Source organism: Pempheris klunzingeri, chromosome 2 (assembly GCF_042242105.1).
Source record: "Pempheris klunzingeri isolate RE-2024b chromosome 2, fPemKlu1.hap1, whole genome shotgun sequence".
Taxonomy (NCBI): Eukaryota; Metazoa; Chordata; class Actinopteri; order Acropomatiformes; family Pempheridae; genus Pempheris; species Pempheris klunzingeri.
The window spans coordinates 26,376,557-26,394,012 of record NC_092013.1 but is presented as its reverse complement, the minus strand read 5'-3'; the positions used below and the strand labels follow the sequence as shown (position 1 = coordinate 26,394,012).

At 41.7% G+C, this 17,456-nt stretch overlaps 1 protein-coding gene across 1 annotated transcript in view; it reads right to left on the bottom strand.

Annotated features, from left to right (window-relative positions):
- Positions 1 to 16,751, bottom strand: part of LOC139211184 (receptor-type tyrosine-protein phosphatase gamma-like) — a 367,486-nt gene extending 350,735 nt beyond the window's left edge. Inside the window, exon 1 of the mRNA XM_070841466.1 lies at positions 16,658 to 16,751. Coding sequence (XP_070697567.1) covers positions 16,658 to 16,751 — 94 coding nt within the window. The remainder of the gene's footprint in view (positions 1 to 16,657) is intronic.
- Positions 16,752 to 17,456: the final 705 nt, after the last annotated feature.

The window sequence follows — 17,456 nt, the reverse complement described above, 5'->3', positions numbered from 1 at the left end:
ATCCATCCATCTCCTATTTAGAGGTGTCTCTATACCACTCTTTAGTCAGTAAATCTCAGTACAGTGAATTGGATTATTGGCTCTGATTAGGTTACTGATTAAATGAACATTATGACACTGATGAGTCAGTGAGCAGCAGTTTCAGAGCAGCACATGTAATGATGTCAGTTTTCACCCGTGCTGATTTACAACATTCTATCACCCCTAAACCAAAGAACATGCACCAGAAGACAGGAAACAACATTCTGTCTGTTGTATCAGCTGTATGTCTTATCCAACAAATAGACCTTTGAAAATCCTCCTCACAAATGTTGATATGGCCATTCTGTGTGGTCTGGAATCTATCAAAGTATAAGAACTTCATCTAGCATGGACAAATGCCAATGTCTCATGTTGTGGAAAGTAAAGTGGCACTGGCTTCCTCATCGCCAATAGCAATGAATCATACACACTTAAACCCTTTTTCAGCAACTACTATTTACCTGTACAATCATCAGTGCATATTCATATCCACTTCTCTTTTGGGATCACAACCAATCCGCATGCTAACAGGCTGTTAGGACCACACACACACTTTTTTTGTCTTTAATTGAAATGATGATCAAGTATCCTGAAAGCTGAAAAAACAAACATGAATGGTAAGGCTCTGTTGTGGAAGCAAATCCAAATGGCTCCAGCAGATAATTCCTCGTCCAAACACTGTTCATTAGCATTTGGCAGTGAAGAGAGGGCCTGTAATGATTTTGCTGACATCATTACAGGCCCTGAACATGCAACAACACCAACAGACAAAACCAGGCTAAACACTGATTTTGCTGGTTTTGTCAGTGCTGTGATCAGCGTATAGTTCTCCTACATCGCTACATGATTGGTTTTCAGGGTGTCTGGCTTTCTTGAATTATTGGCAAACTGATGGGTGGAACCAAGGCTGGACTATTAATCAGGCAATATGTGGAACTGCCTCAGGGCCGCTGACCCACAGAGGTCCCTTTCTCCTGAATATCCGAGGTTCAGTGTCTGTCAGTTGATTTGTAGTAAATTAATCAAATGCATTTTTTTCCAGCATTTCCAACATGTACCACTAAAACACAATATGAACTACGGAAGAATCAGGAGTCGACATCTTTAAAGGAGTACGCCGCCAATGGGTCTGTATAGCAAGTAAAATGTTGCCAGGTGTCATCTGAAGTTTTCACTTTGTGGGTGGAGGGAAGGTATACATACACATGGTAAAGAAGTGGGAGCAACAGGGGTTAATAGGAGTGATTGCCATTTATCTTTTTTTTTTTTTTGCTAAAAGAGTAAATTTCACTTCTGAATAAAAGATTACTGAGAGATAACATATTGTATTTTCAAGAGCCAAATTCAAATGGTTCACAAATGTTGACCAACAGACTCCAGAAATATCTGGAAGATATAAGAATTCATCTTTGGAGAAGGGACAGATCACAACATGTACTGGATTAGCGGGAAGGCTGTTTTCTGGCCTCTGGTACACACACACTGAATTACTTTGCTGTCCTATTCTCTCTCTCATGTGGTACCTAGAAAGTACCTCAGAAGTGTCAGGCTTGGCTGGTTTCCATTCGATTTCCCTTGCGGGTCATTCATCGGCTTGGGGACATGGCGAGCTGGAGCGCCCAGCCCCGAGGTGATTAACGGAAGAAAGATGGCTGCAGTTCGCAGCGTAAATCCAAAGGCGTTTCAGGTGGAACACGGGTGCTTGTCTAGCAGTGAGAAATGGGGGAAGGCTTCACCCAGTCCAGCACTGAAAACCGCTTTCCCTCTCTGTCAAGTTTCAGCAGACGTCTCAAAACAGGGGAGAGTCACAACAACAAGGGGGTGGGGAAGATGGAGAGAGGTAGTTAAAAAGAAGGCTGTTTTTTTTTTCAAGACTAGTGCAAAATAGAAGTTAATGCACAACAAAAAGATGCACTCAGAAAGCTACAGAGTAAAGAGTGACAGAGGCTGAGAGAGCTAGAGTGGAAACCTGTGCACCCTGGGGTGATATTAGTGAACCCCATCTGTTGAACATCTGGCACGAGGAGCCAAACGCCGTGCAGCCTGCTCAGGAAATCTTAAATTTAGCAGTCATGCATTCACAGAGGGCAAAACAAGCCTCAGTCCTGCTGAGACTGATGGAGACGGCAGCCAGATAAATTCTCCAATTATCATCCAACAATCATGTTCTCCTGACCAATAAGATCTGCAGTTAAGGGTTACTTAATATCTATTGATTATCTTAAACAATCAATCATTTAACCTTTACAATGTCAGAAATATCAACAAATGCCCATCTCAAGGTCAGGCTGGAGAGACCTGTGGGGAGAGGCCCAACGTGACCTCTTGAAGGTTATCAAACATTTTCTCACATTCAGGAAACTGAAACTGAGTCAACGCAAATCAAAATTGTATTTGCTTAAAGCTATTATGTATACAATTTGAATATTTCCAGTTTTAATGCCACCCAGTGATGGGATGTAAAAATAATGCATAATGACAAACAGCAGTGTATTATCCCTCCAACATATGTTTCTGCAGAATTCACTCAAGTGTGCAATGTCCTGGACACAGCTGTATAAAGTCTAACATTTGACAACTATCTCACAATCTACATATTTGGGACTGTCGACAGGGTCCGTAGCCCCCCCTTCCACCATGTTAGTACTGTGTTTACCACCATTCACTATGTTTCCTTCCATAATTAAGCTGAACTAGTCACCACACAGAAAAAGATTTATCTGTGAGAATCAAATCACAGTCATTTTGAAGGTTTAATTGTCTTGCACAAACCGGTTAATTTGACTTAACAGTATAATAAGTCCTTGGAGCTGATTGTTCGGTGGCAGCAGTTACAGACAATTTGTCAAAATTGCTTTATTCCAGTCGACCACATTATATACCCAAATTGCCCAAAGCAATATTTTTGATCAATTATCATAGCATGAACTCTATGATTGATTGTAATCTACAAATTGCTGGATTACCTGTCAGGGTCAACTGTTTCTGTCCATATGTGTTTGAGGAAAGGAGTGGTGGAAGTGATTACATGGAGTGAGAAGTCCTTAATAACTGAGTGTGACCGTATTATGGGAAAAGTCAAAGTCGCCATTAAAACTTCAAACCCGTTCATTAGTGCAAACATGGCATGCTCGTGTGCCCGACATGCCAGACTTCACCTCAGCTGACTGACTTTCTCTGCAGGTGTCACAATCTCGACTCTTTTCTGACTTGTGTTTGCAATAAGCTTGACCATTTCTGTGTCAAATGGACCGCTGTATGTTCAGTGCCAGACAGTTTTTTTATTAGCCAGGCCAGCACTGTGGCAGGATGGCAGTGTTGTAGACGTGTTGGTTTGTTGGTCGGTCAACTGAAATCTCTCTGCTGGACGGATTGCCATGAAATTGGATTCAGACATGTATTCATGTTCCACTGAGAAAAAAAAACTCTAATGACTTTTCATCTTGTGCCACCAGTAGGTTAAAGCTTTCAATTATTCACTGAATTATCTCAACATCAGATGCACTGGCACAACATTTTCATGGTTCCCAGATAATCCTCTAACTTTTCATTTAGGGCCAAAATGAGGTTCACATTTTGGTTTAGAGTGAAATGTCTTGACAAGTACTGGATGGATTGAAATAGGCCATGAAATTTAGTACGCATATCAATATGCCCAAGTGGATATATAATAAAGTAACTTGATAATACCACGTAACATGTAATGCTTTCTGCTTCCACCAACCTCACAACTCAAATCTAGCTGCTGTTCTGTACATTTGGCACACACCTCTGTTAACACTCACATTCATAAAATTACAAATCTATTGATATCACTTATTAAGACTGTACTTGGCTGGCCATTTTTTGTATGAACTTCGCCGCTGCTAACTGACTGGGCTGCTAGCATGACTGCTGACTCTTCATCATGATGATGTTTCCAGTAGAACGCTGGAGTCATCAGTTAAAGAAACACTTCCCGATTTTGTTATAATGCTCAATAGTGCCTGACAGCACTCCACGGTACTGCTGTTTCAAAACAAGAGTGAACTAAGAGGGATTTTAGGGATTTCAGCACATAGTTGGGTGCTTTAACACATTTTGATGGTGTATCATTAAGCTATTCTAGGTGGTTTGACTTCATGACACTAAAAACTTTTCTACTCATGTTTTTTGTGATTTAGCGTTATTACCTTTTTTTTTTTGCTCTTGCTCTGTTTCCAACTTTTACATTCTACTGCATTTAGCATGACTAACTAATGAATTTAACACAGTTTACCTGATGAGACATAGCAGGCCCATGGGTTGCTTTAAGAGTGAGCCCTGGGATAAAGTTTGGGTTAATCAGCTGCTTTCCTTGATGTGAAAACAACATACTCAACAAGCATGCCTGTCAGTGATCCACAAGTCGACAAATGTTTTCATGCTAATCTGTGGAAAGACAATGACCTAAAGTAATTTAAAGGAGAAAATGAATCCCCCACCATCCTTATCTCACATGGGGTCAGTAGGAGAATTTGGCTTGGAGATTGAGTGACAAACACAAAACGTCAAATGAGACCCGAAGCAGACAGAGCTCAAAAGAGAAAAGGGGCTTAAAGCACAACAGAGAGAGGGAGAGGGCACTAGAGATTAAGAATGAGGTGAGGGCATTGCTGCTAAAACCACCTCCCCCTGGAACTAAGACAAATTGGGCTATGTTCATGTCCTGGTGGCCCTCCTAGTCCCTATCTCTCTCTGAGGAGGAAGCCAGCATCTCCCAAGCATTAAACTGGAAAAACCAGTGCCACTGCAAGAATTTAATGAGGAGGGCACTGCACTGTTCTCTGCTCAGTGTGTGACACAACGCTTCTTGGCATGTAGTGATTTTCTCTTTCTTTCTTCTTTATTCACAGCCTATTCTCACTGCCTTCCACTGGAGGAATGACTGGAGTGGAAGTACAGGCTTAAAACTAGCCAAGGCCTACTCAGTCCTCAGTGTAGATTTGTGCCAAATCTAATGAAAATTCCCTTCAGGTTTTCCTCAGATATTGACTTCACAAGGACGGAGCAGACATGAGGTCAGAGTGACCTTGACCTTTGACCACCAAAATCGAATCACTTCATCCTCGAGTCTGAGTGAATGTCTGTGCCAAATTTGAAGGTGCTTCTAAGATTTTGCGTTGACAAGAATGAAAAATGCATGCATGTGTACTGATGGTTAACCTGAAAATCTAATGCCGTCTGTCCAGCTGCATAAAAAACACAGCTTCAAACTGGGGTGGCAGCTATTCTGAAATGTTCACCACTCATGCAGCACAACGCTGTAGTACAACACTACATCACTGCAGCACAGGGTTTGGAGAGAACATGTAATTACCACATTGACACAACAATCAAGATCATTTGCTTTCAAAAGAAACGTAAGACTTGTTAACAGTCCAGATTTAAAGGCAAAGACAGTTTACTCAATCTATCGATTAATATACATTGGTTTTTTTAATTTACCTTTACATGACTACATTTTTATTGTTATATTTCTTTTACGCATGTATGCGTAAAAGTTGTTTTATGAATTGTTTATCCAATTTTTTTGTTTTTTTCTAACCAGCTTTCGTCTACTCCATCTCCATCTCCATCTCCATCTCCATCTACTTGGTTCTAACATTTAAGTCCAATATTTCTGCTCCATAGTGATACTGCTCTCTGTTCAAATACCTGTTTACATTGTTGATTTGAAATGCTCTTCTGTTAAATCAGTTTTCTACTTCATCTCTAACAAGATATTAATGGTTACAACATAGCGCCTTTTATGGAGAAGTTGTAGTATTTAGAAGTTTTGTTTTATGTAAGACAGATAAAATTGTGCATGTGCCCCTTTTCCACCCAACCTTTTGACTAGCAAAAATACATTTGGCACTGAGCAGCATCCATCTCATTGGCCCAAAGCTCCCACATTACCTTTAAACAGATCACAGCCAAGTGGCTTGATGGAGCCGTGCACAACACTAGAAATGAAAAACAGAGGTGAAAAGAGGGCTTGTGCTCCCTTTGTAAATATTTGATCAAGGTACAAATCATGGGTAGCCAAGAGATTGGAGTGCAGGCATTGACTTTTATTTGGGGGCCACTTATGTGCGATGGGGGTGGGTTGGAGTGCAAAAAATTAATTTCAGACATGGGAGGAAAGAGAGCTAACGGCAGGGGGGTTGGGGGTGCGTGTGTGTGGTGGGGGGTAAAGAATGAATCTGGGGGGAAGGGTTTGACGGTTGAACCGCTCACTGGTCTGATTGAATGGTAAAACGCCACTTGTGAATTGATACTTGGTGATAATCCAGAGTAAGCACAGTGAGAACCACAGTTGAGCCATGTAAGCAAAAACATAATCTGCTCATTCTAGCTTTCTACACAAAGACCCAACTTTCAACAAATCCTCATGAAGAAAATCCATAATTCCAAGTTTACCAAGGTTACCTAAACATTTTCTTTGGAGGTAAAACTAAGACAAGTGATATTTATTTAACATCAGGGTAGATAGAAGCAATTCATAGGTGCAACTCAACAGAAACTTAACTTTCACGTAACTTTCACTAAAGTGCAGCTGCTGTGACCACAACTGAAAATGATTCTATAATGGTACAATAAAAGATATTTTTCTGCTTTTGGGGCTTTGAGTTAGCTGCTTGCATCGCAGTGCTAGCACATTCTCAATGAGCATGCTAATATACAAATGTCTAGCAGGACACTTGCTAATTAGCATAAAAAAAGAATGTGCAAACGGACAGGAATGGGATTAGTTTTGCAGGTTTTAGGTCATAATTTATTCCCAAGATATACTTGATGATGGAGCTACATAAAAAATGAGGAATCACCTGTCGTTGCAATTCATTATGCCAATGTGGAGAAATTTCGATCAGAACCAAATATGGCATGAAAAGTATGGCAATCACCAAAATCAGTAGGTTTTTTTCTCTGGAGGCTATAAATGTTTCAACCAAATTTCATCAAAATCCATCCAGTTTGTTGAAATGATTTCAGTTCAGCCAGAACCCAGCAATTAACCTGTTGAGTAAAAGATGATTATCACTTATGGGAATGATGGCCCAAACTACAACATACGATCCTCTGGCTGTAAATATCCAGAGTTTGCTTTCCTCTCAGTGTCTGTTTCAAAGCCAACAGCGGCTATTTATGTTCATAAAATAATTTCATATTTATTTCCTCATTAATGGCCAGGAAGGAGATTTTAAAAGGCATTCCTATGTGTCCTCAACCTTTTGCATCTTGATGTCGACTTAGACATTCATCCTGAATGCTAATTTTCATCACTTAATTCATTAATGAATTTTACTGCAAATGCTGCTCTGTGAGCACTTAACAACTGTAAAATAAGTTGTGTTTGCCTGTGCGTGTGTCTGTGTGTGTTAACATTCTGGGAAAAAATGGGATTGAACTTCATGGCCATTAGTTTGGGTTGTGTTTAGAATAATAATCCATGGCAACAGAAACATGTTAATGTGACTAGAGAGGGGAGAAACCCAGGAGGGCAGCAAAGAGAAAGAAAGAAAGGGAGAGGGGGGAGGGAAGACGAAAAGAGAAGAAAATATGAGAGAGGAAGTAAAGAGATGAAGACAGAAAAAACAAAATATGGGAAGAATGAATGACTATAAAAGCAGAGAATGTAAAGAAATAGTAGATAAATGGGACAAAAGGTTAAAAAAGAAAGTGAAGTAAGGGAAGATGAAAAAGAGTCAAAGAAGAGGATGCAGGGGAGGAGAGGAGGTAAAAAAAGAGAAGCAAAGATGATAAAAAGGGAAAGAAGAGAAAGGGGAAGAACAAAGGAAAATTGTTTGAAGAGAGAAAAGAGAGAAAGACAGAAAGGATACAAGCGCTCAAAAGAAAGAATTAACTAATGAAGAAGAAAATGTGGGAATAAGGGTAAAGAAGAAAGACGTGAAGAAGGGGTGAAAAGAGGAAGAAAAGTGGAGAGGGTGGAAGAAAAGGAGAGAAAGAGGAATGAGAAAATAAAATAAAGGAACACAAGTTGTTTCATGAAAAGTAAAGGCCTGTACATACTCCACAAGAACAGAGAAATTTGTTCTCTCTCCTGGTTTGGGAGTTCTTGCAGCTTGTTCTCGACACATCATCTGGGTAGAACTTTTTTCTCGTGTGATGTCCGAGAACTATTGTGTGATTGGTCAGAAATTTGACGTGGGCGTGGAAAATGCAGAAAAGTGGAAATGTTGTCATTCCCGCATGTGATGTGTGCTGCAGTGGCAGGGCTCCTAAGAGGACTTCCCAGGAGTTCTGCACTTGAGTTTCTCGTGAAGTATGAAATGTCCTGGCCAGAACGAACTCTGTTCTTGTTCTTGCCACCTCGAGAAAACTAACAAATTTCTCTGTTCTTGCAGAGTATGTATAGACCTTGAGAGCTGCAGAAGAACAGCAAAAACAAACAAAAACAAAGTGAGAATACTGATGAAGGAACACTGGAAGGTAAAAGGGGGATAAAAACAGCAGAAAAATGGAAGAAGGGAGTGTGGTAGCCAAGAAAAAGAGGAACTGAGTGAAAAGCTCACTAAACTGTTAAGTAAAACATGAGGACTGTTGTCTAACTGACACACCAAATATCATAGTAAGATGGTGACATTTCTTTCACCTTTCTCAGGGAGAAAGCAGCTGCTTCCATTCCACTGTCAGCATGGATGACTGATGGAAGTCGAGTGAAGTGCATTTCACCATTCAAAATGAGAAAGCGTTCTGGGAAATGGCAGGAACACCCATCTACACCTTTCACCAGTGTATCGGAGAGCTGTCACAGCTCCAGAGTGGATGGCCACCTATCGAGCCTGACAAAAGAACACAAAGTGTCTGAAAGTCCTGACATGTGCCAAGGTGGCAGTGGAGGGGAGGCTGGCCTGTGGCCAAAAGAGCCACCACCTGGCAACCGTCAGCCAGCCCCTCTGTCAGGAATATCCCGTCAAATTGCATCTTACAGCTTCCAAAAGGACTGGCGGTGTCACAAGTTTCAATCTAGGGGGCAGGTGGAGTGTGAACTCTCTCTTTGGCTTTCGTCATGTCCATTTGTTTTCCTATCTCATCTCCTTCTCCCCCTCACCTCCCTGTGTTTGTTTAGTGTCGCCGTTGGTTAGGCTCGTCAGCCTCCATGCCGGCCGACAGCCTGTCAGTCTAAGCTCCTTTTAACACTCAGCAGCCTTGCACAGTGACACAGAAGCTCCCCTGGCATTGCGCTTAGCAAAATGGAAAAAAAAAAGGGCTTGGCTGCATACACCTCTCCACTCTCATCAGCATCTCGTGCTGTCTCTGTGTCTTTCTCTTTCTCTTTGTTTTTTCCTGTCTCTTTGTTGTGTTACTGCCTGCACGCAACCACAGCCTGCCAGGGTATCTTGCAGCATTTATTGGTTTACCACAAGGGAATGGAGACAAAAAAGAGAGAAGAAGCGTAGCGGCCAAAGTACATTCAACTAATCTTTTACTCTGTTGCTGTTGCCTGTAGGGTTGGTTAACTCTTGATTTTTTTTTTTTTTTTTTTTATGCCAGTGCCGATAGGCAGTAGAGTTTTGCTACTGATACCAAATCTTCACTGTTTTTGATACTGTACTTATTCAAAAATTATGTCTGTGTATTTTTTTCAATAAGAATATTTTCAATATATTTGACATATACAATGTATCAAATTACATTTGTTATTTAAAAAGGTCACTTGTGGTGACAATTCCACAAGCTGTGTTCATGTTTCTGCAAATTCACTACACTACTCAAGTTTGTTTCAACTATTGTTTGAATGGAAGCAGTTGTACAAGAACTGTGCCTCACAAAATTAATCATTTGAATCATGGACTGTATGCATGAAGTGAATGTTTCGCCATCACCATCTTGGTTTTCAGGAGACAGAAGTGGCATTCATATCGCTTCAGTTAGGTTTAAGCATGACCTGCCACTGATGACTGGTCACAAGGTAGTGCTGCCCTTAAGCATACCCTGCTTTATCCTCTATTTCACTCTAAAATGGACCATCTTTTACAAAATGAACGTCATGCTGCATTGAAGAGGACTTTAAACTACCGATTGAGACCACAAACAAGAAAATATTTACTGTGGTAATAAATCAGGTGAGACCTAGAGTCTCTTTCTCATAGACTTCCACACAATCTGACCTCTTTAGGGAGCCATTGGAGTCACTAACTGCTGGGCATTCAAATAAATTCAGATTTAAGGCAGTTCCACATTGACTTCACTTTTCCAACACGGAAGCTACGGCCGCTTCTTTTATACAGTCTATGATTTGAATCAGCCTTACAAGCATTCGGCACTTGGCTTCAGTACTCAGTACTACGAACACATTTCAGTGAGTACCAAAAGAGTAGTGAGGTTTGATACCCAGCCCTTCTTGCCTTGCTGGGAGAAACGTCAAATTCATTTGATGGGTACAAATCCTTCACACAAGCAGAGCAGTGCGCTCTGCTACTGTTTTTCTTCAAAGCCGATTCAATTCGCACTATAGTGGAAAGAGACTGCTTCAAAGTACAATTGGTGCTGGATCTATGCTTTTTCCAGGAGCATTAGTCAGATATCTGAAAGAAATGTGGGAATTATAAGCATGATGGTGAAAATGGTGGAGGAAAACAGAACATATGGCAGCTAACACGAAACCCTGCCGGAAGGAAACAACACAAAGCAGAATGAACAAAGTGAGAAAACTGTACAGAAATAGGAGAAGGAGGGTCAATGATGCTGTTGGAAAGCTGCTCTCACAGGCGAGACTGAGCTAAATTTTGGGAGGCACCTTCCAGAAAGTGGTTTGGGAACACCCCCTTCTATTCTTCAAATAATACGGCAGTGGACCTGATTAAAACAATGAAATGGAACAATGGAGAGGGTGAGGAACAAGAAAAAAGTGGTTGAAGAGTGTGCCTTCTTTTCTGCAGCCCATTAAGTATGAGAGCAACGTGGCCCAGCAAGGGAGGAAGGCCAGCCTGCTCATCTTTCCCATTATTCTCCCCTGTCGAGCTGCACTATGGAGCCACAAGCTTATGAGGTGCAAAGAAAAAAAAAAAAACCTGATGAGAAACAGATTAAAAACCTAACAGGCACGCTCGGCTGAGCAGAAACGCAGAAAAACAAAATAAGACGCTGCTCCATGCTCGGCTTCCCTCGTCTTATTCTTGAGATATCATTAGCACATTTGCACTTAATATCATCATTACTATTGTTATCATTATCAGTCCTATTTATCTTTAGTTTCCCCCTTTGTGCATCAAAACAGCATCATTTTCTGCTAAAAATCAATAGCACAATAGAAGGGATGTTTTCTTTTCCTTCCATTTATCTGGCTCCCAATGCCTCTCTCTCTCTCTCTCTCTCTCTCTCTCTCTCTCGAGCAGCTACCTCCTAATGACAAGGCAACAGATACCAAAGCAGCGTCCTACATGGATAACTGCCTGACGCCACCCCCGCTAACCCCCCCCCCCGCATCTTACATACACACACACACACACACAAACATGTCACGGTATCTTTTAATCTATCTATTAAGGATAGCCGGGGTGGCGTTGACAGGCCCCGCGCTAGCTGATAAAGTGACCCATGAGCTGACATGCAAGCATTTTTCTGGCCACAGCGGAGGCCAGATAATAGCTTGGTGAGTACTGCGATGATGATGATGATAATGTTGGCAACTGAGGGCCACGTAGTACATCCAATCCCTACCCTAAATGTCAACCATTCCCCGTATCACTTCGACAAAAGGGCTCAGAGAAAAGGTTTGTGACACAGGTGCCTGCTTTGAATGGTTAACAAACGCGCTTGTCTCATTTATCCGTGGATTTAAAAGAAACAGAAAAAGTATGCACATACACACTCTTAACAGCAGAGAAAAGGAGGGTGAATTAAAAAAAAGGGGAGGAAAGAGACAGAGATAGATGGAAGGAAGGGTGTGTGTGTTTGTGGGGGTGAAAAGATGTGCTAGCTCAGGCGCTTGTTGTGAGATTACAATGACTGTTCTGTTTTCTTCCCTGCCAGGAGCGACAGGGCCCATTCATTTTTCGCAGCAGAAAACGACAGATTGAAGGCCAAACATCTCTTTCTTTCACTGTCTCTTCTGTCGTCTTTCTTTCCTTTCTCCCTCTCTCTTGTGTGTTTGGTTAACCCAGGGCTGAAGTACAGCGCAGTGACAGGGGCGTGATGCCTCAATGCTGACACCGCATGCTGCAGACGTAGAAGGAAAAGTGATGCCCTGTGTCAGCTAGCGGATGCCCCGCGGTGATGTTCAGTGCTTTCCATCCCAAAAAAACAGATGTTTGCAAGGCTGCAAACCGGCCATTATGTGGACAACCAGAGGCACGATGGCAGTAGTCGTGTCACTCGTGCAGGAAAAACTTCATGGATTTCTGATGGCACTTGTATGAATCATTGCGGGTGCATAACATTATTAAGGTGGACTTCAGAGTAAACAATTCACTGTACTCTTCAAAAGCTCAGAGGATAAAGCGCTCACCCAGGCTCTCCTAACAATGCAGGTTGGAGCTAAGGCTGTAATTGCGGGCATCATAGCCTCGCAGCTGAGGAAATCGCAGGGAGTCGCTTCAAAGATGAGCTGTATGGTTTATGACTCAGCAGGCAAATATAAAACTGCATGTACATGAAGTGAGATAAATCACTGGCGTCTTTCTCAAATGGCTTCTATTTGCCTTTCCTTGAGCTGTTTTTCAACACACAAGGCTCGCAAATGAGAATCTTTCCCATGTTCGACCCAGGTAGCCACAAACTTAGACACGACAAAATTCTTTAAAAATCTTAAGAATATTATTGAAAAGACTAAATGCCCACTTTCATTACAATTTCAGGAAATGCCATACGTGAGGCAAATAAGAACTGTGATTAATAACTGAGAACTGTGTTTAATAGAAATGCTTTATTTCACTACTGAACAAGAACCTCCGTATTATCAGGGATAAATGTGAATCTGATCATGACCACTACCCTCTTTACTTTATACGAAAGATATTCAGTGAAGCAGAAATGAAAAAAAATGACATCATGCAGCACCATTTTATGATCTCTACTGTCTAATACTGTCTCCATTTTTTGTTTAAAAATCTCTTGAATCTTATTTTTGATTACTGTCTTTTTTCTGTTGTTTTTTTTCTGTCACAATACTCATTTTCTAGCTCAAGCTGATTTGTATTGGAAAAACGTTGAAATGACTGCTCCCAAATAGCAGATTTTCTTTCTTTTGTTTCATTTTTGTATTGAGGAAAAAAACAAGATGTTTAGGACGGAATAAGACAGAAATGGATTCAATAAGCGATGCACAAAGACACATATTTCCACACACTACAAAATGAATTAATATATGTGAAAAGTTGATGTACTTGGATGTACGTGTTTTTTGTAGAATGCCCATCTTTCAGCACTATAGAAGTAAGATCCTTTATAAAAAAAAGAATGCTAAAAATGAACTCTTGCTGCTTTTTATTAATCTAGTTTTTTGGGGTGATTGTACATCATCAGCCACCAAAGCAATCCACATTTGCATGTGGCCCACGGGTGACATATTTTTCTTTTCTAATGGAAAGCCGTTCTTGCCTTTCCCTGTGCTTTTCCAATCCAATCTCCTGGCTAAGAGCCTTATTAATAGCAAAGAAGAGCGAGCTGGAGGTAAGGAGAGCAGCGCTGAGAGCCTGCGGATGATGATACCCAGCAGGAGAGAAGCACACTCATCTCTGTTTCTACATCATCTGCCAGCCGTTACCATGAACCAGCCACCTTGGGCTCACTCAAAGCCGGTATCATGACAGCATGCGGTGGAGCCAAAGGGAAAGAAAGGAGCGAAAGAGGAGGTCAAGAAGAGAGAGAGAGATTATCATTGTTCAATGTCCTGAGCTCTGGATTTGCCCTTTGGTGACAATGCCCACTTCCCCAGACATTCGTCATATCAGTAAAACCATCACAAACTGGCAAATGAATATGCATCTATCTGTCCACCTGTCCTTTTCCTATTTGTAGCTTATATTTCATTAAAATTGATTTTCCCCTACCTAAAAAGACATTTTTATATTTTTGTATTGATTTGTTATCCTTCACAGACAAAGTGACGTGCTACTGATTTTGACATGTGTCATTTTGCTATTCAAGAAGTCCCACGTCCCTTTTCCAATTTCCTCTAGTAGCAGGTAGCGTTTGAATCTTATTTTATTTTTTTCTAATATGTACAGCATTAAAGGATATTTTTAACTGTTTTTCAAAGTTGACAGACCATTGCATTTATCTGTTGAATGTAGGTGTGCAATAAACACACTGAAACCAGACAGTATTGTTTCCTGATAAACCTGTAATAACAACTGCGTCCTAACTAAAAGGTATTAATCCGTTTTGTTTTATTCATCTCGAATATACTGTGTTTGAAACTTGATTTTCAATAGTACAAACAATCAGAAATAATTAATTTGTGATTTTGTGTCAACCTGTGGGACTTTCTGTCCTTCTATTCATCCATCCCTGCAACCGCTGGAACCCTCCATCCCTCACAACAGCTCTCCCTCACTTCTCGGCTCATTCGACCTGATTTCTCTCTGGATTTGTGATTAGATGGGGTGAGACATGAAAAAAGGGGGATGAAGAGGCACAAACACAAAATCTTAAATGGCTAACAAGAGCCCCATTTCCAATTTGAAAGCCAGTCTATCCTAACAGAATATTAGTGCTGGTATGGTTAATAATACTGGTTATGGTTATTAATACCGGTACGCTTTCTGTGTGTGTGTGTGTGTGTGTGTTTCATGACATCTTCTAAGGCTTATAAGAAATATGAGAGCTAATCAAGGCGAAGTGAAAAGTAAGCTAATACTGTCCGACTAACCAGCTCTGTGATAAGGTGTCCTATCTACAGACAAACTACGGGGCTCCGACACAAGCTTGGTGACTATGAAACTAGAGAGACTCCTCAGGCTGTGGTGGTGGGGGCCAATAAGAGAGCCAAATGTGATGGAGAGTCCAGTGGAGTCATTAAAAGAAAAGAAAGCCTCAGTGAAGCTTTAGTTTAGTTCACATGGCTCCGAGAGCAAAGCTGCGTAATATATCAATATACTATCAAAATCAGGACTTTACATAACACTTAGAGTGTCAGCAATTTTCTCTTATCATAATGTAAATTTGTCTTTTAGTCTTTTTTAACAAGAATTCCATTTCTGAGCTCTTTTTTGATATCCATCTATCAATCTACATTACTGATGCATCAGTCATTTTAAACATCGTCTGAAAGCACCATTAGTTGTGCTGAAAATGAGGTCCTGTGATACAGATGTTGAGATATTTGATCAGAAATGTTCTACTAGTACTGATTCATAATGGACGACAAAGACGCTTCCATATGGAGTTCCTTTGTAAAAAAAATACTATCACGTATGCATATTATGTGAATCTCTTTTCAAGCTGGGTGGGTGATCGTGATCACCAGAACATTGGAACTCCAGAATTTAATGCAAAAAGCTCTTGGGGGGTTAGACAGTCTGTGAAAGCATCTAAGAGACATTTCAGGGGCGTCCACAGCTGCAGGAATGTAGTGTATATGGACAATCTTGTCAAGGTCAAATTTAATCTGTTGGATTTATTTCCCAAATTGATACAACAGATTTCCTCTCCTGTCAGTCTGACGGGGGAAAAGAAACAGAAAAAGTATTGTTCTTCTTCAGGTGCTCGAGGCTTTAGACCTAATAAACTGGGCTCCATGGCCCAAGGGTCTTTGGTTTATCTATAACTGAGGCAGATGATTTCTTTTGCAAGATGAATATGGGAACTAGTTCAGTTCTATTATTAAATGAGTGTGAATTAGCCCAGTTAAAGTCATCATTTAGGACTGTGTTTTCCAGTGTCACTGTAGTGCAGTCATATGGTAATATGGCATCACATCTTCTAATTTGTGGATGCCCTCTGAGGGGTCTACATGACAACCCCGGATATACTTTCGTCTCAGCACAGATTTGAGGCTCAACTGCAGTTTTTAGGTTGTGTGCCGGAGTGTGTAAATCGGCTTCACAGCCCTGCTGTCTTGCTTCAGGCGGCGAGATAACGGCTTTGGCGAACGCGCAGCCGGTTGACAAGACATCACATCTTCCTCGTTTTATCTACCGATCTGACCCAACTACCAAACTACCCTGCCCACTGCTCTTTTAATGGCCCAACATCCCATTGGTATATTTTCTTCTCTGTTCGATTGCCATTTGAATGATTAAGGGGGAGGAGGGGGGAAGAGAGAATGGAAATAGAGAGCCAAAGAGGGAGGACTGAGTTCCATCAGAGGGAAGAAACCAGGGGAAAATACGCTCCTATGATAAAGTTGTGCTCTGAATGGACATGAGAAGGTTCAAACAGGTCACTCAGCTGCATTAAAAAAATCCTTTCATAACTGTCTGTTTTTGTGTCTCCGACAATTTCCAGTCGACATGCCGGGAAGCGCGTCAAACCAAAAGGCACGAAATATTCCCAGCCAGTGACCCGTTACAGTAGATTCTATGGCGGGACATGACTTTATCATGACTTCTACCAGCCTATTAGAGACGCCTTTCGTCGCTAGCAATGCTAAAATGATCACATTCCCTCGTAGACACGAGAACCAAAAAAAAAAACAGTGTATGACTTGTAGTAGTACGAAACTTACCAGGATGACAGTCGGCCCACAGGAGCACGAAGGCTGGCAAAATGAGAGAGAAAATCCACCAGCAGCAACAACACGAATGCAGTAACCTCCACATGGTAGTAATGTGCACGTCGACATGCAAACAATAAGCAGCAACAACTGTTGAGTTTCTCCCCTTTGCGGGCAAATCAGCGACGCCTTAGCTGCGTAAAAAGCAGCGCCGGGGACGCAGCGCAGACGGAGACTGGACACGGTGGATGTGGAGGGCGGAGAGATTTTTAGAGGTCCAGTAAAGAGTGTCTCCGTCCCAAAACTCCCCTGATGTCCCTGGATATGAGCATAACACGCGGATATTGACGGTTGTGGGGGAGTATGTACATGCAGCAGAGGACAAGAGGGTTATGGGAGACTAGCAGCGATGGCTCACACAGCGCGTAGTCGCTCCTGCTGCTGCGGCGGTGGAGGCAGCGCTCGTCGGGCACGCAGACAGGGAAGAGTCGGTGTTCGTGGTGGTGGAGAGGATCTGGAAGCTTTCCATTCCTCCGTCCGTCCAGGAAGTAGCGTGTGAGCCCAAGTCTGGCAGAGACTTTAAAACAGTCTTCAGGATAGAGAGAGGGAGAGAGAGAGAGAGGGAGGGAGGGAGAGAGAGAGAGAGAGAGAGAGAGAGAGAGAGAGAGAGGTCATTCCTCTGGATCCTAGCGCCGGAGAAAAACAGCACAGTCGCTCAGTGTAATAGCATGCACGTCCCATAATAATAGGTAATAATAGATCTGTGGCTCTCTAGGGGGTCCTCCAGCTTTCTGTTCATATTAATGACCTC